The sequence below is a fragment of the Ranitomeya variabilis genome, chromosome 6 (genome assembly GCF_051348905.1).
Source record: "Ranitomeya variabilis isolate aRanVar5 chromosome 6, aRanVar5.hap1, whole genome shotgun sequence".
Lineage (NCBI taxonomy): Eukaryota > Metazoa > Chordata > Amphibia > Anura > Dendrobatidae > Ranitomeya > Ranitomeya variabilis.
The window spans coordinates 9,547,309-9,571,670 of record NC_135237.1 but is presented as its reverse complement, the minus strand read 5'-3'; the positions used below and the strand labels follow the sequence as shown (position 1 = coordinate 9,571,670).

At 47.7% G+C, this 24,362-nt stretch overlaps 1 protein-coding gene across 2 annotated transcripts in view; it reads right to left on the bottom strand.

Annotated features, from left to right (window-relative positions):
- Positions 1-24,362, bottom strand: part of WNT9A (Wnt family member 9A) — a 161,271-nt gene that overhangs the window by 34,629 nt on the left and 102,280 nt on the right. For both annotated transcript variants that reach the window (XM_077267816.1, XM_077267817.1), the window contains one exon: positions 8,415-8,674. In XM_077267816.1, the coding sequence (XP_077123931.1) occupies positions 8,415-8,674 (260 nt within the window). The remainder of the gene's footprint in view (positions 1-8,414; positions 8,675-24,362) is intronic.

The window sequence follows — 24,362 nt, the reverse complement described above, 5'->3', positions numbered from 1 at the left end:
CGGCCGCACACTGACACCTCCAGCACAAACCTCTCCCGACAGAGTGTCACATGCGCAGGTTTCTATAAGGCCCTTTTACACATCAGTTTTTTGCCGTCAGTCGCAATCCGTCGAATTTAGAAAAAAACGGATCCCTCGAAAATTGCTTTTCCGGCGGTGGGAGACAACGGACAAAGTAACGCTTTTTGTCTCCATCGAAAAATGAACAGCGTCAGATCCGTCGCCATCTGTCGTTTGTTAGAACAGAAGCCTATGGCGACGGATCCGTCAAATGATGGAATCCGGCGACGGATTCTGTTTTTTTTTAACTGAACATGCTCCAATTATTTTTAGGAACCTTTAGCCAGCCCCCCTAGACAGATCTGTCAAACACAGATCCGTCGCATCAGTTTTTCACAATCTGCGACGGATCCGGTTTTTTTTCAAAATACAACGGATTGCGACTGATGGCAAAAAACTGATGTGTGAAAGCAGCCGAAAGCTCCAGGGATGACATGTCTGATCTGCCCACCTGATAAGAGATGCTCTGCTGCTCTATGGAATTGTCCCCCATATACCCCCACTGCTGTCATCGAACAGCTGAAAACCAATACAGACCTGCCACATAACACATCTGAGGGTTTGTTACAATTGAATCCAGTCGGGACAATCCTCTGCGAGGTCAACATCGAGACTGATACATTGTAACAAACCATCAGCAAAGCAGAGATTAGCGCTGTCCGTGTAGTCAGCTCACAGAGGAAACACTGCGCTGATACATTGTAACAAACCAACAGCACAGCAGAGATTAGCGCTGCCCATGTAGTCGGCTCACAGAGGAAACACTGCGCCGAAACATTGTAACAAGCCATCAACACAGTAGAGATTAGCGCTGTCCATGTAGTCTGCTCAGAGAAAAGACTGCGCTGATACATTGTAACAAACCATCAGCACAGCAGAGATTAGCGCTGCCCATGTAGTCAGCTCACAGAAGAATCACTGCGCTGATACATTGTAACTAATCATCAGCACAGCAGAGATTAGCGCTGCCCGTGTAGTCTGTTCACAGAGGATGGTCTGCGCTGATACATTGTAACAAACCATCAGCACAGCAGAGATTAGCGCTGCCCATGTAGTGTGCTCACAGAGGAAACACTGCGCTGATACATTGTAACAAGCCATCAGCACAGCAGAGATTAGCGCTGCCCGTGTAGTCTGCTCACAGAGGGTGGTCTGCGCTGATACATTGTAACAAGCCATCAGCACAGCAGAGATTAGTGCTGCCCGTGTAGTCTGCTCACAGAGGATGATCTGCCCTGATACATTGTAACAAGCCATCAGCACAGCAGAGATTAGCTCTGCCCGTGTAGTCTTCTCACAGAGGATGATCTGCCCTGATACATTGTAACAAACCATCAGCACAGCAGAGATTAGCTCTGCCCGTGTAGTCTGCTCACAGAGGAAACACTGCGCTGATACATTGTAACAAACCATCAGCACAGCAGAGATTAGCTCTGCCCGTGTAGTCTGCTCACAGAGGATGATCTGCCCTGATACATTGTAACAAACCATCAGCACAGTAGAGATTAGTGCTGCCCGTGTAGTCTGCTCACAGAGGATGGCCTGCCCTGATACATTGTAACAAACCATCAGCACAGCAGAGATTAGTGCTGCCCGTGTAGTCTGTTCACAGAGGATGGTCTGCGCTGATACATTGTAACAAACCATCAGCACAGCAGAGATTAGCACTGCCCATGTAGTGTGCTCACAGAGGAAACACTGCGCTGATACATTGTAACTAATCATCAGCACAGCAGAGATTAGCGCTGCCCGTGTAGTCTGTTCACAGAGGATGGTCTGCGCTGATACATTGTAACAAACCATCAGCACAGCAGAGATTAGCGCTGCCCATGTAGTGTGCTCACAGAGGAAACACTACGCTGATACATTGTAACAAGCCATCAGCACAGCAGAGATTAGCGCTGCCCGTGTAGTCTGCTCACAGAGGGTGGTCTGCGCTGATACATTGTAACAAACCATCAGCACAGCAGAGATTAGCGCTGCCCGTGTAGTCTGCTCACAGAGGGTGGTCTGCGCTGATACATTGTAACAAGCCATCAGCACAGAGAGATTAGTGCTGCCCGTGTAGTCTGCTCACAGAGGATGATCTGCCCTCATACATTGTAACAAGCCATCAGCACAGCTGAGATTAGCTCTGCCCGTGTAGTCTTCTCACAGAGGATGATCTGCCCTGATACATTGTAACAAACGATCAGCACAGCAGAGATTAGCTCTGCCCGTGTAGTCTGCTCACAGAGGAAACACTGTGCTGATACATTGTAACAAACCATCAGCACAGCAGAGATTAGCTCTGCCCGTGTAGTCTGCTCACAGAGGATGATCTGCCCTGATACATTGTAACAAACCATCAGCACAGCAGAAATTAGTGCTGCCCGTGTAGTCTGCTCACAGAGGATGGCCTGCCCTGATGCATTGTAACAAACCATCAGCACAGCAGAGATTAGCGCTGCCCATGTAGTCTGTTCACAGAGGATGATCTGCCCTGATACATTGTACCAAGCCATCAGCACAGCAGAGATTAGCGCTGCCCATGTAGTCTGTTCACAGAGGATGATCTGCCCTGATACATTGTACCAAGCCATCAGCACAGCAGAGATTAGCGCTGCCCGTGTAGTCTGCTCACAGAGGATGGCCTGCCCTGATACATTGTAACAAACCATCAGCACAGCAGAGATTAGCACTGCCCATGTAGTGTGCTCACAGAGGAAACACTGCGCTGATACATTGTAACTAATCATCAGCACAGCAGAGATTAGCGCTGCCCGTGTAGTCTGTTCACAGAGGATGGTCTGCGCTGATACATTGTAACAAACCATCAGCACAGCAGAGATTAGCGCTGCCCATGTAGTGTGCTCACAGAGGAAACACTGCGCTGATACATTGTAACAAGCCATCAGCACAGCAGAGATTAGCGCTGCCCGTGTAGTCTGCTCACAGAGGGTGGTCTGCGCTGATACATTGTAACAAACCATCAGCACAGCAGAGATTAGCGCTGCCCGTGTAGTCTGCTCACAGAGGGTGGTCTGCGCTGATACATTGTAACAAGCCATCAGCACAGAGAGATTAGTGCTGCCCGTGTAGTCTGCTCACAGAGGATGATCTGCCCTCATACATTGTAACAAGCCATCAGCACAGCTGAGATTAGCTCTGCCCGTGTAGTCTTCTCACAGAGGATGATCTGCCCTGATACATTGTAACAAACGATCAGCACAGCAGAGATTAGCTCTGCCCGTGTAGTCTGCTCACAGAGGAAACACTGTGCTGATACATTGTAACAAACCATCAGCACAGCAGAGATTAGCTCTGCCCGTGTAGTCTGCTCACAGAGGATGATCTGCCCTGATACATTGTAACAAACCATCAGCACAGCAGAGATTAGTGCTGCCCGTGTAGTCTGCTCACAGAGGATGGCCTGCCCTGATGCATTGTAACAAACCATCAGCACAGCAGAGATTAGCGCTGCCCATGTAGTCTGTTCACAGAGGATGATCTGCCCTGATACATTGTACCAAGCCATCAGCACAGCAGAGATTAGCGCTGCCCATGTAGTCTGTTCACAGAGGATGATCTGCCCTGATACATTGTACCAAGCCATCAGCACAGCAGAGATTAGCGCTGCCCGTGTAGTCTGCTCACAGAGGATGGCCTGCCCTGATACATTGTAACAAACCATCAGCACAGCAGAGATTAGCGCTGCCCATGTAGTCTGTTCACAGAGGATGATCTGCCCTGATACATTGTAACAAACCATCAGCACAGCAGAGATTAGTGCTGCCCGTGTAGTCTGCTCACAGAGGATGATCTGCCCTGATACATTGTAACAAACCATCAGCACAGCAGAGATTAGCGATGCCCGTGTAGTCTGCTCAGAGGATGATCTGCCTGATACATTGTAACAAGCCATCAGCACAGCAGAGATTAGCGCTGCCCATGTAGTCAGCTCACAGAGGATGATCTGCGCTGAGCTGTCTGATGCAGGACTGTACATTAATGAAGCAGGTGATTGGTGGGAGGTGATCACATGACCCCAGGGGGCGGATACACAAGCAGTGAAAAAATACATTGTATCAACTGGAGAACAAGGGATAAGTGGCCCCAGGTCTCAATACCGCCTCCATCATCAGGACCACAGGGGGGAGTTTAACCCTAAAGTAACGGCACCTTCGGTGTAAGGCCTGAACCCAGTGACCCTGAACCAGCCCACCCCCGACTCACCGCACATAGGTACCCCTGACATAAAACGAGCGAAGGGTCAGAAGCAGCAGAGCAGCGGGTCACCTGACCCACCAGCTTCATTTACAGCAAATGCCCAAGGGGCCCTGGACTACATTGACCGCACGGGGCCCCGGAGTACACCGACCTCACAGGGCCCGGACCACATTGACCACACATACCCAGACTATACTGACCACACGGGGCCCCGTACTACACTGACCACACGGGACCCCGGACTACACTGACCTCACAGGGCCCCGGAGTACACCGACCTCACAGGGCCCGGACCACATTGACCACACATACCCAGACTATACTGACCACACGGGGCCCCGGACTATACTGAACACACGGGGCCCCGGAGTACACCGACCTCATGGGGCCCGGACCACATTGACCACACATACCCAGACTATACTGACCACACGGGGCCCCGGACTATACTGAACACACGGGGCCCCGGAGTACACCGACCTCATGGGGCCCGGACTACATTGACCACACGTACCAGGACTATACTGACCACACGGGGCCCCGGACTATACTGAACACACGGGGCCCCGGAGTACACCGACCTCACAGGGCCCGGACCACATTGACCACACATACCCAGACTATACTGACCACACGGGGCCCCGGACTATACTGAACACACGGGGCCCCGGAGTACACCGACCTCATGGGGCCCGGACCACATTGACCACACATACCCAGACTATACTGACCACACGGGGCCCCGGACTATACTGAACACACGGGGCCCCGGAGTACACCGACCTCATGGGGCCCGGACTACATTGACCACACGTACCAGGACTATACTGACCACACGGGGCCCCAGACTATACTGAACACACGGGGCCCCAGAGTACACCGACCTCACGGGGCCCGGACTACATTGAAAACACGGGGCCCGGACTATACTGACCACACGGGGCCCCGGACTATACTGAACACACAGGGCCCCGGAGTACACCGACCTCATGGGGCCCGGACTACATTGACCACACGTACCAGGACTATACTGACCACACGGGGCCCCAGACTATACTGAACACACGGGGCCCCAGAGTACACCGACCTCACGGGGCCCGGACTACATTGAAAACACGGGGCCCGGACTATACTGACCACACGGGATCCCGGCCTATACTGACCACACGGGACCCCGGACTACACTGACCGCACGGGGCTCCGGAGTACACCGACCTCACGGGGCCCGGACTACATTGAAAACACGGGGCCCGGACTATACTGACCACACGGGATCCCGGCCTATACTGACCACACGGGACCCCGGACTACACTGACCGCACGGGACCCCGGACTACACTGACCGCACGGGGCTCCGGAGTACACCGACCTCACGGGGCCCGGACTACATTGACCACACGGGGCCCGGACTACATTGACCACACATACCCAGACTATACTGACCACACGGGGCCCCGGACTATACTGACCACACGGGGCCCCGGACTATACTAACCACACGGGGCCCCGGACTATACTGACCATACACGGCCCGGGATTACACTGACCATACACGGCCCCGGACGACACTGACCACAGGGCTCTGATGAAATATCAGAATAATGAGCGCAGCTCTGGAGGTGACTTTACACCCTGCAGCTGGAGGCGGCTGTGCATCACATGCTCTTGCACCGACATCAGTGGTGAGACAATTGTGCCCCCTGCAGCGCGGAGCTTCTTCCAGGTGTTCCTTCAGCCTGGACCAGATTAATATTCACAGCTGTCACTCCACACTCTGCACTGAAAGGAAGTCACAAAGAATCTGCAGGACGTCGCACCGCTCATAGGTTACATAGGAGATCCGTCCACTGTCATCTGTCCTCCAGTCACATCCAAAGCTTCAACTCATCTCTTCAGAGTAATCTCTGCTGGAAACTTTCATACAGATCAAAACCAAATCTAGTGCAGCGCATTGTCAGAGAGGTGCAGCGGATGCCACTGCATGCACGAGGTCAACACAAAAGGCTATTATCTGCAGATGTCGTGCTCCAGTCCCCGGTGTCTGGACGGTTAGCGCACAGTTCCCGGAGTCTGGAGGGTTAGGGCACAGTCCCCGGAGTCTGGAGGGTTAGGACACAGTCCCCGGTGTGTCCGGACGGTTAGCGCACAGTCCCCGGTGTGTCCGGACGGTTAGCGCACAGTCCCCGGTGTGTCTGGACGGTTAGCGCACAGTCCCCGGTGTCTGGAGGGTTAGCGCACAGTCCCCGGAGTCTGGAGGGTTAGCGCACAGTCCCCGGTGTGTCCGGACGGTTAGCGCACAGTCCCCGGTGTGTCTGGACGGTTAGCGCACAGTCCCCGGTGTCTGGAGGGTTAGCGCACAGTCCCCAGTGTCTGGAGGGTTAGCGCACAGTCCCCGGTGTGTCTGGACGGTTAGCGCACAGTCCCCGGTGTGTCTGGACGGTTAGCGCATAGTCCCCGGTGTGTCTGGAGGGTTAGCGCACAGTCCCCGGTGTGTCTGGAGGGTTAGCGCATAGTCCCCGGTGTGTCTGGAGGGTTAGCGCACAGTCCCCGGTGTCTGGAGGGTTAGCGCACAGTCCCCGGTGTCTGGAGGGTTAGCGCACAGTCCCCGGTGTCTGGAGGGTTAGCGCACAGTCCCCGGTGTGTCTGGACGGTTAGCGCACAGTCCCCGGTGTGTCTGGACGGTTAGCGCATAGTCCCCGGTGTGTCTGGAGGGTTAGCGCACAGTCCCCGGTGTGTCTGGAGGGTTAGCGCATAGTCCCCGGTGTGTCTGGAGGGTTAGCGCACAGTCCCCGGTGTCTGGAGGGTTAGCGCACAGTCCCCGGTGTCTGGAGGGTTAGCGCACAGTCCCCGGTGTCTGGAGGGTTAGCGCACAGTCCCCGGTGTCTGGAGGGTTAGCGCACAGTCCCCGGTGTCTGGAGGGTTAGCGCACAGTCCCCGGTGTCTGGAGGGTTAGCGCACAGTCCCCGGTGTCTGGAGGGTTAGCGCACAGTCCCCGGTGTCTGGAGGGTTAGCGCACAGTCCCCGGTGTCTGGAGGGTTAGCGCACAGTCCCCGGTGTCTGGAGGGTTAGCGCACAGTCCCCGGTGTCTGGAGGGTTAGCGCACAGTCCCTGGTGTCTGGAGGGTTAGCGCACAGTCCCCGGTGTCTGGAGGGTTAGCGCACAGTCCCCGGTGTCTGGAGGGTTAGCGCACAGTCCCCGGTGTCTGGAGGGTTAGCGCACAGTCCCCGGTGTCTGGAGGGTTAGCGCACAGTCCCCGGTGTCTGGAGGGTTAGCACACAGTCCCCGGTGTCTGGAGGGTTAGCGCACAGTCCCCGGTGTCTGGAGGGTTAGCGCACAGTCCCCGGTGTGTCTGGAGGGTTAGCGCATAGTCCCCGGTGTGTCTGGAGGGTTAGCGCACAGTCCCCGGTGTCTGGAGGGTTAGCGCACAGTCCCCGGTGTCTGGAGGGTTAGCGCACAGTCCCCGGTGTCTGGAGGGTTAGCGCACAGTCCCCGGTGTCTGGAGGGTTAGCGCACAGTCCCCGGTGTCTGGAGGGTTAGCGCACAGTCCCCGGTGTCTGGAGGGTTAGCGCACAGTCCCCGGTGTCTGGAGGGTTAGCGCACAGTCCCCGGTGTCTGGAGGGTTAGCGCACAGTCCCCGGTGTCTGGAGGGTTAGCGCACAGTCCCCGGTGTCTGGAGGGTTAGCGCACAGTCCCCGGTGTCTGGAGGGTTAGCGCACAGTCCCCGGTGTCTGGAGGGTTAGCGCACAGTCCCCGGTGTCTGGAGGGTTAGCGCACAGTCCCCGGTGTCTGGAGGGTTAGCGCACAGTCCCCGGTGTCTGGAGGGTTAGCGCACAGTCCCCGGTGTCTGGAGGGTTAGCGCACAGTCCCCAGAATCTGCACAGGCCGGGTCCATGTTGCCTGGGAACTTGCACTAGTAAATAAAATACAAGTGATAATGGATTGTGCGACCTCTGACTTCTCGTTTTTTCTCCTTACATTACGTGAAGGTCTCATCTTAAACCCATCATGTATCTATCATCATTGTAGGATGGGTCAGGAGTACGATGTCACCCGGCGCTCACCAATCATCTGGGGGGAGGGGCGGCTGCCGACAATGACACACTAACAATGTCAGCCCCATGATCATCCCCAGGGGAGCAGCGCACCTTGCTTCAGCAGACTGGCCCGATAACGTCCTTCTAAAGTACAGTTCCAGCGTTCAAAGTGGAATTGATACTCGCACTCCTGGGCGCTCATACTAATGGCCTCCATGAGGGTCTCGGCCACGCCAGGGTCTCGTCGACACATTCTTCGCTGCTTCTTCTCCAGCTTTAGTCGGTCACAGATTTTGTAATGGGCTTTCTCTGCAGCTCCCTCCACTTCTGAGGTCAGAGGAAGAATTGTCAATGGCTCGCTCCCCGTCAGCCTGAAAATAACAAAAAGTACATCTGTAAAATGGAAAAACTGAAGAAAAAACTGAAGATAAAACAGAAGATAAAATAGAAGATAAAATAGACTGACACTGGCTGTACATTGTGGCCGGCTGTCAGTCAGGGCCGGGGGCGGTTACAGCAGTCTCTGTATACTCAGAGCAGTGACTGAACCAGCCCCGCCCCTATGACTAACACTGGCTCTACATTGGGGCCGGCTGTCAGTCAGGGTCGGGGGCGGTTACAGCGACCTCGTATACTCAGAGCAGTGACTGAACCAGCCCCGCCCCTATGACTGACACTGGCTCTACATTGGGGCCGGCTGACAGTCAGGGCCAGGGGCGGTTACAGCAGCTTCTCTGTATACTCAGAGCAGTGACTGAACCAGCCCCGCCCCTATGACTGATACTGGCTCTTCCTTGTGGCCGGCTGACAGTCAGGGCCGGGGCGGTTATAGTGGCCTCTGTGTACTCAGAGCAGTGACTGAACCAGCCCCGCCCTTATGACTGACACTGGCTCTACATTGTGGCCGGCTGTCAGTCAGGGCCGGGGGTGGTTATAGTGGCCTCTGTATACTCAGAGCAGTGAATGAACCAGCCCCGCCCCTATGACTGACACTGGCTCTACATTGTGGCCGGCTGTCAGCCAAGACCGGGGGTGGTTATAGTGGCCTCTGTGTACTCAAAGCCGGCTGTGTACTCAAAGCCGGCTGTGGCCGGCTGTCAGTCAGGGCCGGGGGTGGTTACAGCAGTCTCTGTATACTCGGAGCAGTGACTGAACCAGCCCCGCCCCTGTGACTGACACTGGCTCTACAGTGTGGCCGGCTGTCAGTCAGGGCCGGGGGCGGTTACAGCAGTCTCTGTATACTCAGAGCAGTGACTGAACCAGCCCCGCCCCTGTGACTGACACTGGCTCTACAGTGTGGCCGGCTGTCAGTCAGGGCCGGGGGTGGTTACAGCAGTCTCTGTATACTCGGAGCAGTGACTGAACCAGCCCCGCCCCTGTGACTGACACTGGCTCTACAGTGTGGCCGGCTGTCAGTCAGGGCCGGGGGCGGTTACAGCAGTCTCTGTATACTCAGAGCAGTGACTGAACCAGCCCCGCCCCTGTGACTGACACCGAATGCTCTCGGAGAGAATAAAGTTTCTGCCTGCTACATTCAGCTCCCTTTAATAGATATAATCCCTACAACAGTGTGACGGTGTGCTACGGTGTGTGGGGTATCATTCTGTCACTGTTCATATTTTTACTGATTTTAGGAGTGTTGTCTTGTTGCTCTGTATCAGTCTGTGTATCCCATCTAATGTGACGACACAGCATTTAAAAGGAGATACCCACTACTAGGTCATTCCCTTAAGCTACATGTTCAGCCCCGGTAAAATAATAAAGCCTGTACTCACCTCCCGTGTAGGAGCCGTTTCCGTGGCTTCGGCACTCGCAGTCCCAGGGCTTTTATGCGGTATTGTGACACGTGAGCCCAGCACCCAATCAGCACTGGCGTCACTGTCCCCGCCTCTAGACAAACTGAACATGAAGCGGCTGGTCCCCGGCTTCCTGTTCTTGTGCAGTTTATGTGAAGGCGGAGTCAATGACGCCAGTGCTGATTGGGTGCCGGCGTCACATGTCAGTCCACCGCATCACATTCCCAGGGAGAGTGAGTGCCGACACCTCAGGAACGGCACCTGCATGGGAGGTGAGTGCAAGCTTTATTTTTGTTTATAAGGGCCGATCGTGTAGTTTAAGAAGGGGTTTCCCTAGTAGTGGACAATCCTTTTAATATTAATTATCCAGATGTCTATTTTCAATAGGTCAAGAAATGCAGACTGTTGCTTATATGACCCTTTAACATTGACTGTTGATGTTTGTTGTAACTTATTGTCTGTTATCTTGGATGACAGAGATGCAGGGTAATTGAGCAATAGATGTTTGTTAATATGTTAATCACACATTTTACAAGGCTAGATAGTTTGTTGACCTGCAAAACAGAGGAAAAAAGACGAACTATGAAAATTGATTAAATACTCAAACAATGAGAGTTAAACTCATTCCATCTTCCCCTGACCTGTGGATGATGACCTGAACCACAGATGTGGGCATAAAGAGGGATTTTCTATCCTTCTGAGAGGAGAGACGAGTAAGGCTAATTTCATACTAGCGTCGTTTGCAATACGTCGCAATGCGTCGTTCAGGAGAAAAAAACGCATCCTGCAAAGTTGTCTGCAGGATGCGTTTTTTCCCCACAGACTTACATTACCGACGCATTGCGACACATTGCCACACGTCGTGTTTTGGCGGACCGTCAGCACAAAAAACGTTACATGTAACTTTTTCTGCGCGTCATGTCTGCCATTTTCAACCGCGCATGCGCGGCCAAAACTCCGCCCCATCCTCCCCGGACCTTACAATGGGGCAGCGGAAGTGTCGTAAGACTGCTTCCGCTGCCCCCGTTGTGCTTTTCTTTCATTGCATGCGTCGGTACGTCGGCCCCAACCGACGCTAGTGTGAAAGCAGCCTTAGATTGATCCTTTGTGGGATGCTGATGCTAAGGGCAGGATCCCAGAGAGACTTGGAGAAACCCTGGAAATACTGGGGGAGGAGCCCTATACGGAGAAGTATCTGGAGCCGCACTGCCGCATCAAGCTCTAAGCGGAAGATTGTGACTCATCTGTTGGAGCATATATCCCATTACAAGACTGTCTGTGTTCCTGGACTATTTTATCCTCTATGTGGTGAATGTTTTTATGGACATTTCGGTTTGCACGCAATAAAGGTTTTTTGGGACTCTTTCCTCATCAATCCGTCTGTTGACTATGTAATACTGGGTAGGACCCCGCGACAAGCAGCGCAAAGTCTCAAAGACTTTCAAAGACTAGAACAATATAACCGCTATAAAACCGCCCCTATGTACAAGAATATAACTACTATAATACTGCTCCTATGTACAAGAATATAACTACTATAATACTGCTCCTATGTACAAGAATATAACTACTATAATACTGCTCCTATGTACAAGAATATAACTACTATAATACTGCTCCTATGTACAGGAATATAACTACTATAATACTGCCCCTATGTACAAGAATATAACTGCTATAATACTGCTCCTATATACAAGAATATAACTACTATAATACTGCCCCCTATGTACAAGAATATAACTACTATAATACTGCCCCCTATGTACAAGAATATAACTACTATAATACTGCTCCTATGTACAAGAATATAACTACTATAATACTGCCCCTATGTACAGGAATATAACTACTATAATACTGCCCCTATGTACAAGAATATAACTGCTATAATACTGCTCCTATATACAAGAATATAACTACTATAATACTGCCCCCTATGTACAAGAATATAACTACTATAATACTGCTCCTATGTACAAGAATATAACTACTATAATACTGCTCCTATGTACAAGAATATAACTACTATAATACTGCTCCTATGTACAAGAATATAACTACTATAATACTGCTCCTATGTACAGGAATATAACTACTATAATACTGCCCCTATGTACAAGAATATAACTGCTATAATACTGCTCCTATATACAAGAATATAACTACTATAATACTGCCCCCTATGTACAAGAATATAACTACTATAATACTGCCCCCTATGTACAAGAATATAACTACTATAATACTGCTCCTATGTACAAGAATATAACTACTATAATACTGCCCCTATGTACAGGAATATAACTACTATAATACTGCCCCTATGTACAAGAATATAACTGCTATAATACTGCTCCTATATACAAGAATATAACTACTATAATACTGCCCCCTATGTACAAGAATATAACTACTATAATACTGCTCCTATGTACAAGAATATAACTACTATAATACTGCTCCTATGTACAAGAATATAACTACTATAATACTGCTCCTATGTACAAGAATATAACTACTATAATACTGCTCCTATGTACAGGAATATAACTACTATAATACTGCCCCTATGTACAAGAATATAACTGCTATAATACTGCTCCTATATACAAGAATATAACTACTATAATACTGCCCCCTATGTACAAGAATATAACTACTATAATACTGCTCCTATGTACAAGAATATAACTACTATAATACTGCCCCTATGTACAGGAATATAACTACTATAATACTGCCCCTATGTACAAGAATATAACTGCTATAATACTGCTCCTATATACAAGAATATAACTACTATAATACTGCTCCTATGTACAAGAATATAACTACTATAATACTGCCCCCTATGTACAAGAATATAACTACTATAATACTGCTCCCTATGTACAAGAATATAACTACTATAATACTGCCCCTATGTACAAGAATATAACTACTATAATACTGCTCCTATGTACAAGAATATAACTACTATAATACTGCCCCTATGTATAAGAATATAACTACTATAATACTGCCCCTATGTACAAGAATATAACTACTATAATACTGCCCCCTATGTACAAGAATATAACTACTATAATACTGCTCCTATGTACAAGAATATAACTACTATAATACTGCCCCTATGTACAAGAATATAACTACTATAATACTGCTCCTATGTACAAGAATATAACTACTATAATACTGCCCCTATGTACAAGAATATAACTACTATAATACTGCCCCTATGTACAAGAATATAACTACTATAATACTGCCCCTATGTACAAGAATATAACTACTATAATACTGCTCCCTATGTACAAGAATATCACTACTATAATACTGCCCCTATGTACAAGAATATAACTACTATAATACTGCCCCTATGTACAAGAATATAACTACTATAATACTGCTCCCTATGTACAAGAATATCACTACTATAATACTGCCCCTATGTACAAGAATATAACTACTATAATACTGCCCCTATGTACAAGAATATAACTACTATAATACTGCTCCCTATGTACAGGAATATAACTACTATAATACTGCTCCTATGTACAAGAATATAACTACTATAATACTGCTCCCTATGTACAAGAATATAACTACTATAATACTGCCCCTATGTACAAGAATATAACTACTATAATACTGCTCCTATGTACAAGAATATAACTACTATAATACTGCTCCTATATACAAGAATATAACTACTATAATACTGCTCCCTATGTACAGGAATATAACTACTATAATACTGCTCCTATGTACAAGAATATAACTACTATAATACTGCCCCTATGTACAAGAATATAACTACTATAATACTGCCTCCTAGCTGTGAGGTTGTGTGTTGGTAGCTCTCCTGATGTCTGGAGCAAGCCCAGGGAGGGGCCACCCTGGGCGGGGAAGCTCCCCAGGCAAGGCCCAGGCTTCTCGGCCTACACTGGGACAAGGCTCCCAGGCTTCTCTGAATGGGAATGCTAATCCCAAAGTCACTGTGAGACCGGTGAATGCAGCGAGCCAAAGCTGCAGCAATTCTGTGAAAGAGGAAAAATCTGCCAGTAAAGTTTTGGGAGGAAAATCTCCTCCAAGTCCAGCAAAGAAGCCAGAAGGTAAAGTGTTGGTGAGTGATGTTACCCAGCACAGTATGAAGTCCTGTAACTCCCCGGTCAGTAAGCAGCCCCTGCCTGGAGCACAGGTGAGATCGGCCTCAGGTGTGCAGATCACCTCTCCTGCTTCCAGGCAGAGACGGACGTCTTTGGAAAGACAGACTATCCAGGAGAACTTGCAGCAACATGGCAGTGTGGCGCTGTCAGGACGCACCCGGTCACAATCAGGTGGCAGCGATAAACCTGCTGCGGAGCCTGCACCCAGCCGAGGAGCCACAAAGCCATCTGTGGTGGAACCGAACAAGACAGTGTTCAAAACCCCTGCACCCGTGGTGAAGAGTAAAGCTGTGCAGCCGGCACGTGCACCCGAGCTGCAGCTAGCGGACGAGATACCGGGACTGGTCAGAAAACTGGGTGAGTTACAGCAGCAAAAAAAGCGCTGCAAATGGAGGTAGACTTTATCTATAGCCTAAAGGTCATTAATCCTGCCGGTAATGATGCCTATGACCTGAGACTGAACACACTGGGGGTACAGCTGGCAAGTGTTGTGCAGGACATTGAATCTGTGCTGGAGGGCATGGGGCCCCTGGCAGAGACCTACAGGAACCGCGAGCGGTGCGCCTCCTATAAGCAGGACTGTGCTGTAGAGACCGGGACCCCCCAGCAGCGGACACGGCCAGTGTTACAGGCTGCCCGCTTCTGCTTCCAGGAGGGGAAAAAACTGCCGCAGCAAGCAGCTGAGTGTGAACAGGAGCATGCACTTCAGACCCCAGCAGAGGCACCACAGGTCCCAGAATGCCCCACGCAGGAGCAGGACTGTATATATGAGACTGTTTGTGCTGCTGAGGCAGCTGAGTGTGAACAGGAGCATGCACTTCAGACTCCAGCAGAGGCACCACAGGTCCCAGAATGCCCCATGCAGGAGCAGGACTGTATATATGAGACTGTGCTGCTGAGGCAGCTGAGTGTGAACAGGAGCATGCACTGCAGACTCCAGCAGAGGCACCACAGGTCCCAGAATGCCCCATGCAGGAGCAAGACTGTATATGTGAGACTGTTTGTGCTGCTGAGGCAGCTGAGTGTGAACAGGAGCATGCACTTCAGACTCCAGCAGAGGCACCACAGGTCCCAGAATGCCCCACGCAGGAGCAAGACTGTATATGTGAGACTGTGCTGATGAGGCTGAGGCACAGACTGGGGCTGGTGATGTTGTGCCCAGGGGGTCGGGGGTTGGAGGGGTTTCACATCCTGTCATGGACGTTGCACTGTCTGATGATAATGATGCTGCTAATGATAATGTGCATGATATGTGTGACTATCCCCCTTTACCATCTAGTCCACAAAGTGTGGCAGCCCCCCCTGCTGCAGACCCTCTCCCTGTCAGTCAGCCCAGTGTGACCCGGCAGGTGCCCCCCAGGAATGCCTGGAGCCGCGGCGCCCCATCCTTCACTTCCAGCGCCAGGTATACCGGCCAGACATTTAAGCGCATTAATGTGGTGCGGTTTAAATACATAGGTGCCAAGGAGGATCTGCCACAGCGCAGGTATGTGGTGAGAGAGCTACTATGCGGCCAGATGGGGTTTGTGGCAAACGAGATACTGGCGGTGTCTAACCTTCAGGACAGGCAGGGCTACGAGGTCAGTTTCAAGCTGCAGTGTGACCTGGACAGGTTCTGGGCCAATTACCCCAGGTTCAGAGACTCTGAAGGCTGGAATAAATTTATTTTGGTTCCTATCTCCAGGCCGGACACTGTCACGGTAAATATCACCTTCTGGAATGAGGCCGTTCCACCACAGGACATCGAGGTGTGGCTCCGGAGACACTGTGACCTCGCCTCTGGACTCTCCAAGGTCAGAGATGAGGATGGTATCTGGACAATGGGGTGGAAAGCTGTGGTGAAACTGCGGCAATTTAATAACATTACTGCCCACTTACCCAACTCCTTCTTCATTGGGAGGGAGAAGGGAAGATGTTATTACCCCGGGCAGCCCAGAAAGTGCTTCAAATGTGGTGGCAGGGGTCATCTGGCTAACGCCTGTACTGTGGTGAAGTGCAGCCTGTGTGGGGAAATCGGCCACGTCGCTGTGGATTGCCGGGATGTTAGATGTAACCTCTGCGGTAAGATGGGCCACCCTCACAGGGACTGTCCAGACGCCTGGCATAATATCTGCAGAGTCTTCCCTGATGAGGCTGTACTGGCAGGGGCAGAGGCTCAGGAGGATGAGGATGTGGTGGCAGGGGCACATGAGGGGGAGGATTTAATGTCAGGAGAGATGGTGACCAGCCCAGATGCCCAACAGGAGTCCACTCATGTAACACCACAGAAGCAGGGTATAGAGGGTGCAGAGGGGAACATGGAGGTCCAGCAGCCTCAGGTGTCCCCCCCCTCAGCATCACTGTCTGTATCTGATGACTGGAGCATCAATCTTAATAAAAGGAAGAAAAAGAGCACATCCTCCCGTAAACCTGAGGTAGAATATGACACCAGTCAGAGAGCTACTAGGAAACTTCAGAATTCTGCAGGAGTGATGGTTGTGTCCAACAAGTATGGAGTTTTATCGGAGTCTAATGATGATGATTATGAGACAGAGTTGAGGAAAGTTGATGCAGAGTGTGACAGGGACATAGAGGACCACCCTCCGTCAAAGCGGAAGCCTTTATCTGTGGACCCTCAGGTAGAGTCTGTCATGGACACCAGTGGTGGACAGAACATCCCTGACTCATGATGATGGCAGTTACTTTGCTCCTTCTCTATTGTGTAGTGATGGCGGGGTTCTCATTAACACTAACTTCAAGTAATGTGAATAGTATTAAGGCAAGGAGGACGAGACATGTGGTGTATGAACATCTCACACATCTGGACACCGATGTCATATTCCTGCAGGAGACACGACTGACATCTGTGGGGCTTATGAGAGAGGCTGAGAGGGAATGGCGGTCCGGTCCTTCTTTCTGGTCACTGGCTGTGGAGCCTTACGCCGGAGTCGCTGTCCTGTTTAAAACCAATGATGTGACTGTGCATAGGATGACGGAGGTGGTCATGGGAAGATGTTTGGTCCTGGAAGTCACTATTCATGGTAGGCGACTCCGGCTTATTAACATCTATGGGCCACAGACAGTGACTGACAGGATTCAGTTTTTTAATAACGTTAAGCCTTACCTCTTCACTTCTCTTCCGGTGGTGATGGCAGGGGATTTTAATGCCATACTGACATCAGGTGACAGTTCCTCGGGCAGGACAGTGACCAGGGACGGTAAGGTCCTACATAACATTATAATGCAGGCTGGACTGACTGACGTTTTCGCACAGGGAGGTCGACAGCCAAATTTCACGTATTCATGTTCCAACAGGAGCAGTAGGATAGATTTTGCTTTTGTAAGTCCTACTGAGGCTGTCGGCACCCTGAGTGAGAAGGTCGTCCCTTACTCAGATCACCTTGCCTTGTGCTTCAGTCTGGGGACCTCTAATCGTCCAGACATCGGTAGAGGGTTGTGGAGGCTCAATTCCAGTCTCCTGGATGATGCTTATGTTCAAAGTCGTGTCTACTCCCTTATCCAGCTTCATCTGGATAGGGTTGACTTCTATGACAACATGACCGACTGGTGGGAGGACGTCAAGGAGGATATCAGATCCCTCTTAAAGAGACTGTCAGTTAATAAATGGAGGAATAAGTATAGCCAGTACCTAAAGCTGCGTAAAGAATTGGAGTCACTATATTCGGCGGGCGGGGATGACAAAGTGAAGATCGACCGACTGAAATCTGAGATAAGGCAGTATCAGTATAGTAGGTATACCTCCCTGATTCTTGAACGGGATTATGGGTCCTTAGGGGCCCCTGATCCCTTTGAGAATTGCAGGGAGAGGGTAGTCAAAAAAATGGTCACGGGTCTCACTAACTTCCAGGGTGTATTGCAGGATTCACGGGAGGGTATCCTGGAGGTGGTGGGATCTTACTATGCTGACTTGTTTCAGAGGAAAGTTTTGGATAAAGATAAGATGGCTCAATTCTTGGAGGCAACTCCTGTGCCTGATACTAATGATCTGGACTTTTCTCCTTTGACAGCAGAGTTAACGGTGGAGGAAGTTAAGGAGGCTATTGATAAATTACATCTGAAGAAGGCACCAGGTCCAGATGGCATAACAGCAGAATTTTATAAGAAATTCAGAGACCTCCTGGCTCCAATCCTGGTGGATGTGTATAAAAGTTGTCTAGGAAATCACCTGATGCCTCCATCCATGAGAGTGTCCTCGTTGATTCTGCTGTCTAAAGGTAAAGAGCCGAGCGACATCAAGAACTGGAGGCCGATTGCCCTCTTGAATGTGGACAGGAAGATTCTAGCAAAGATCCTGTTTTCTAGATTAGTCTGTTTGTCCCCAGCACTGTTGGCAGGCTCTCAGTTTGGCACAGTAAAAGGGCGGAACATCTCTGGAGCAGTCATCTCGATACGGGAGATGTTTGAGAGATGTAAAGCTCTGCGGTGTGGGAAATATATTGTTAGTCTGGACCAGGCTAAAGCCTTTGACAGGGTTGATCATGACTATCTGTGGGCCACTTTGTCAAAGTACGGTATTCCGGGACAATTTGTGGATTGGCTGAAGACATTGTACAGAGAGGCGGTGAGCTTTCCCCTGATTAATGGTTGGCAGGGTGACACTTTTGGAGTTGAGGCAGGGGTGAGACAGGGTTGCCCACTGAGTCCTCTCCTGTATGTTTTTGCCCTAGACCCGTTTCTGAGGTCACTGCAGGAGTGCGATTTTCAGGGGGTGCCGGTCCCCCATTGCCTGCCTCTGAATGTTGTTGCCTATGCGGATGATGTGACGTTGGTGATCTCTAATCCTCGAGAGGTGCAGATGTTATCTGCGTCTATCAGAAGTTACTCAGAGGCCTCCGGGTCTCTGGTCAAGCTTGAGAAGAGTCAAGCTCTGTGGACATTAGATACTGATCCCAGCTTTGATCTGCAGCAGTTTGCCAAAGCCTCCACCCATATTAAGATCCTAGGGGTTAAATTTGGGAGGGATGATAATGCCATGCTAAATTGGGAGGAGAAATTGGAAACCGGAAATGCAAAGGTTCAGCGATGGAAGAACTGGAGGCTGACCTACAGAGAAAGGGTCGCAATGTTGAAGACTTACCTGGTCCCTGTTTTCTTGTATGTCTCTGTCATTTTCCCTTTGCCAGAATCTTTCTCAGCGAGGTTCTTCAGCCTGTTCTTCCAGCTCTTGTGGGGGAATAGGTTGAACCTAATAAAGAGGGGAATAACGTACCTACGGCGGAGAGAGGGTGGACTGGATATGTTGAATCCAAGGGTTTTCTTTGACTCCTTGTTTCTAAAGGTAAATTTTGGGAACATGGACTCAAACAGTAGCTCCCTGTGGGTAAATAGTATCAGGTACTGGATAATGCCTTTTGCAGAATCTTGGGTGCGAGGCGGCAGTCTCAAGAGGAGGAGATGGACAGGTGACCACCTCCCCCAGTATCTGGATTACGGTCTGAAGTGTGTTAGGAGGTGGGGACTGGAGAAGTCTTACACTGAGAGGAGTACGAGAAGAGACATATATGCTCATGTATGTAGGACTTTCTTCTACTCTCCAATGGCCCTGAGAGATTGTGTCACCACCACCCTGCAGGAAAGCCTTAGGTTCCTAAACGGGAAACGACTTCCTCCTAAACTGTTTGATGTCACTTGGCTTTCACTGCATAGTCGGCTCTTTGTCAGGGGGAACCTGAAACATCTGAGTGTCTCTGATTGGAATTGTCCCCTTGGTTGTCAGCAGGAGGAGACTATGGAGCACTTTATATGTGATTGCTGGGGAGGGAGGAAGATCTGGGAGGAAGTGTCAGATAGTCTAAAAATCCCCAGACTGCGGACCCTAAAATATCCTGACATAATCTATGGTGTCCCCTCCACTGTTAGTAACATCGACAGAGAGACGATGTAGATTATAATAAGTGTCATTAAATACTATCATTGGCACATGAGAACCCGGGTGTCACTGCACAATGAGCTGTTTGATCACACCGCTGCGGCTGGTCAGGTTATATCAGAACTCCGGTGGATAAAATCGCTAGAAGTTGGAAGGAGTCCGAGAAACAATAAGTTATGGAGGAACATAAATTTCAGTTAGGAAATATGATGATATATATATTTATTGTTTTGTTTTGTTTAATTTTCTTCTCCCTCCAGGTGTGGACACTTTAATTTATTTATGAATATGACCTGACTGTTTAGTACTTGGTGTGTATATAACCTAAGTGATTTGTGTTTTGTAAGATTGGGTGATTTTTGTTTTTATTATAATTGTATTTATGTTTGGTTTTATAATAAAAATTGCCCCTATGTACAAGAATATAACTACTATAATACTGCTCCTATGTACAAGAATATAACTACTATAATACTGCCCCTATGTACAAGAATATAACTACTATAATACTGCTCCTATGTACAAGAATATAACTACTATAATACTGCCCCTATGTACAAGAATATAACTACTATAATACTGCTCCTATGTACAAGAATATAACTACTATAATACTGCTCCTATGTACAAGAATATAACTATTATAATACTGCTCCTATGTACAAGAATATAACTACTATAATACTGCTCCTATGTACAAGAATATAACTACTATAATACTGCCCCTATGTACAAGAATATAACTACTATAATACTGCCCCTATGTACAATAATATAACTACTATAATACTGCCCCTATGTACAAGAATATAACTACTATAATACTGCTCCTATGTACAAGAATATAACTACTATAATACTGCCCCTATGTACAAGAATATAACTACTATAATACTGCCCCTATGTACAATAATATAACTACTATAATACTGCCCCTATGTACAAGAATATAACTACTATAATACTGCTCCTATGTACAAGAATATAACTACTATAATACTGCCCCTATGTACAGGAATATAACTACTATAATACTGCTCCTATGTACAAGAATATAACTATTATAATACTGCTCCTATGTACAAGAATATAACTACTATAATACTGCCCCCTATGTACAAGAATATAACTACTATAATACTGCCCCTATGTACAAGAATATAACTACTATAATACTGCCACTATGTACAAGAATATAACTACTATAATACTGCTCCTATGTACAAGAATATAACTACTATAATACTGCTCCTATGTACAAGAATATAACTACTATAATACTGCCCCTATGTACAAGAATATAACTACTATAATACTGCTCCTATGTACAAGAATATAACTACTATAATACTGCTCCTATGTACAAGAATATAACTATTATAATACTGCTCCTATGTACAAGAATGTAACTACTATAATACTGCCCCTATGTACAAGAATATAACTACTATAATACTGCCCCTGTGTACAAGAATATAACTACTATAATACTGCTCCTATGTACAAGAATATAACTACTATAATACTGCTCCTATGTACAAGAATATAACTACTATAATACTGCTCCTATGTACAAGAATATAACTCCTATAATACTGCCCCTATGTACAAGAATGTAACTACTATAATACTGCTCCTATGTACAAGAATATAACTACTATAATACTGCCCCCTATGTACAAGAATATAACTACTATAATACTGCCCCCTATGTACAAGAATATGTAACTACTATAATACTGCTCCTATGTACAAGAATATAACTACTATAATACTGCCCCTTAGTACAAGAATATAACTACTATAATACTGCCCCCTATGTACAAGAATATAACTACTATAATACTGCTCCTATGTACAAGAATATAACTACTATAATACTGTCCCTATGTACAAGAATATAACTACTATAATACTGCTCCTATGTACAAGAATATAACTACTATAATACTGCCCCTATGTACAAGAATATAACTACTATAATAATGTTCCTATGTACAAGAATATAACTACTATAATACTGCTCCTATGTACAAGAATATAACTACTATAATACTGCTCCTATGTACAGGAATATAACTACTATAATACTGCTCCTATGTACAAGAATATAACTACTATAATACTGCCACTATGTACAAGAATATAACTATTATAATACTGCTCCTATGTACAAGAATATAACTACTATAATACTGCCCCCTATGTACAAGAATATAACTACTATAATACTGCCACTATGTACAAGAATATAACTATTATAATACTGCCCCTATGTACAAGAATATAACTACTATAATACTGCCCCCTATGTACAAGAATATAACTACTATAATACTGCCCCTATGTACAAGAATATAACTACTATAATACTGCCCCCTATGTACAAGAATATAACTACTATAATACTGCTCCTATGTACAAGAATATAACTACTATAATACTGCTCCTATGTACAAGAATATAACTACTATAATACTGCTCCCTATGTACAAGAATATAACTACTATAATACTGCTCCTATGTACAAGAATGTAACTACTATAATACTGCTCCTATGTACAAGAATATAACTACTATAATACTGCCCCCTATGTACAGGAATATAACTACTATAATACTGCCCCCTATGTACAAGAATATAACTACTATAATACTGCTCCTATGTACAAGAATATAACTACTATAATACTGTCCCTATGTACAAGAATATAACTACTATAATACCGCTTCTATGTACAAGAATATAACTACTATAATACTGCCCCTATGTACAAGAATATAACTACTATAATAATGTTCCTATGTACAAGAATATAACTACTATAATACTGCTCCTATGTACAAGAATATAACTACTATAATACTGCTCCTATGTACAGGAATATAACTACTATAATACTGCTCCTATGTACAAGAATATAACTACTATAATGCTGCCACTATGTACAAGAATATAACTATTATAATACTGCTCCTATGTATAAGAATATAACTACTATAATACTGCCCCTATGTACAAGAATATAACTACTATAATACTGCCCCTATGTATAAGAATATAACTACTATAATACTGCCCCTATGTACAAGAATATAACTACTATAATACTGCCCCTATGTACAAGAATATAACTACTATAATACTGCTCCTATGTATAAGAATATAACTACTATAATACTGCCCCTATGTACATGAATATAACTACTATAATACTGCCCCTATGTACAAGAATATAACTACTATAATACTGCCCCTATATCTATCTTATTTCGGGATTATTCGGGCAGGTTTGTCACTGTTTCGCCAGTAATTCCAGACATGTTGTTCCTTATTCTATAAATTCTCCAATCAGTGCTTGGCAGGTTGCGCGGCTGAGGACGGTCACGGCTGCGCGCTCTGCGGTCGCCTCGTTGACCCCTTATTAGTCTCTGGTGTAATCTTCCTTCCTATTCTCATGGCCGCCTGGCTCACTAACAATAGGACATTTTTGGGAGTTGGCGCGTAGTCAACCATGTTGGACGCGGTGCTGAGCCGGCGACAAATCACACACAGCACAATCATATAATGAGCGATCGACAGACGTCGCTATGGAGAGAAGTCTTAGTCTGCAGCCAGTGATACAATGTAACATTCTGCGGATCGCCTCAGATCATGGCCTGGCCAGGCGCCCACCATCACCGGGCCCAGAAATGGCTGCCTCCTTCATCTGACGTTCCATCTCATCAGCTGTTAGCAGGGTATTGGGTTCCTCCAGAATATTCATCTCCATCTGCACCGAGAGCCGGGATGACGGAGGAACAAAGAGCTGATGTAGTAGACGGAGCGGCGTAAATGCTTTCATAGGTTTCCAGAAATGCATTATCTCGCTATGATACCTTCAGAGACGAGTGGCTGCCAGGAAACGTGGCTCCGAATATCTCACATGTGGCTATGAATATCATTATAGCACGGAGGGTACCAGAAACACCAAGTCCAATCTGGGCGATGTTCTACAATACAGCGATCCACAGAATGGCCCACAAAGCCAACAATGTCATAGGGAGATTTCTGACTAGCTCCTCAGGGGTGGAGCCTACAGAAACAGGCACTGATTGGCTGGCCACATTGCCCAGAGAGGGTGTGCGCTGTAGTAAGCCGCCTCCTCTGAGGGGCAGGAGATGATGCTCGCAGATACGTTTTCATTTTTATCAGACCGTTATCATGGTGAGGTGGCGC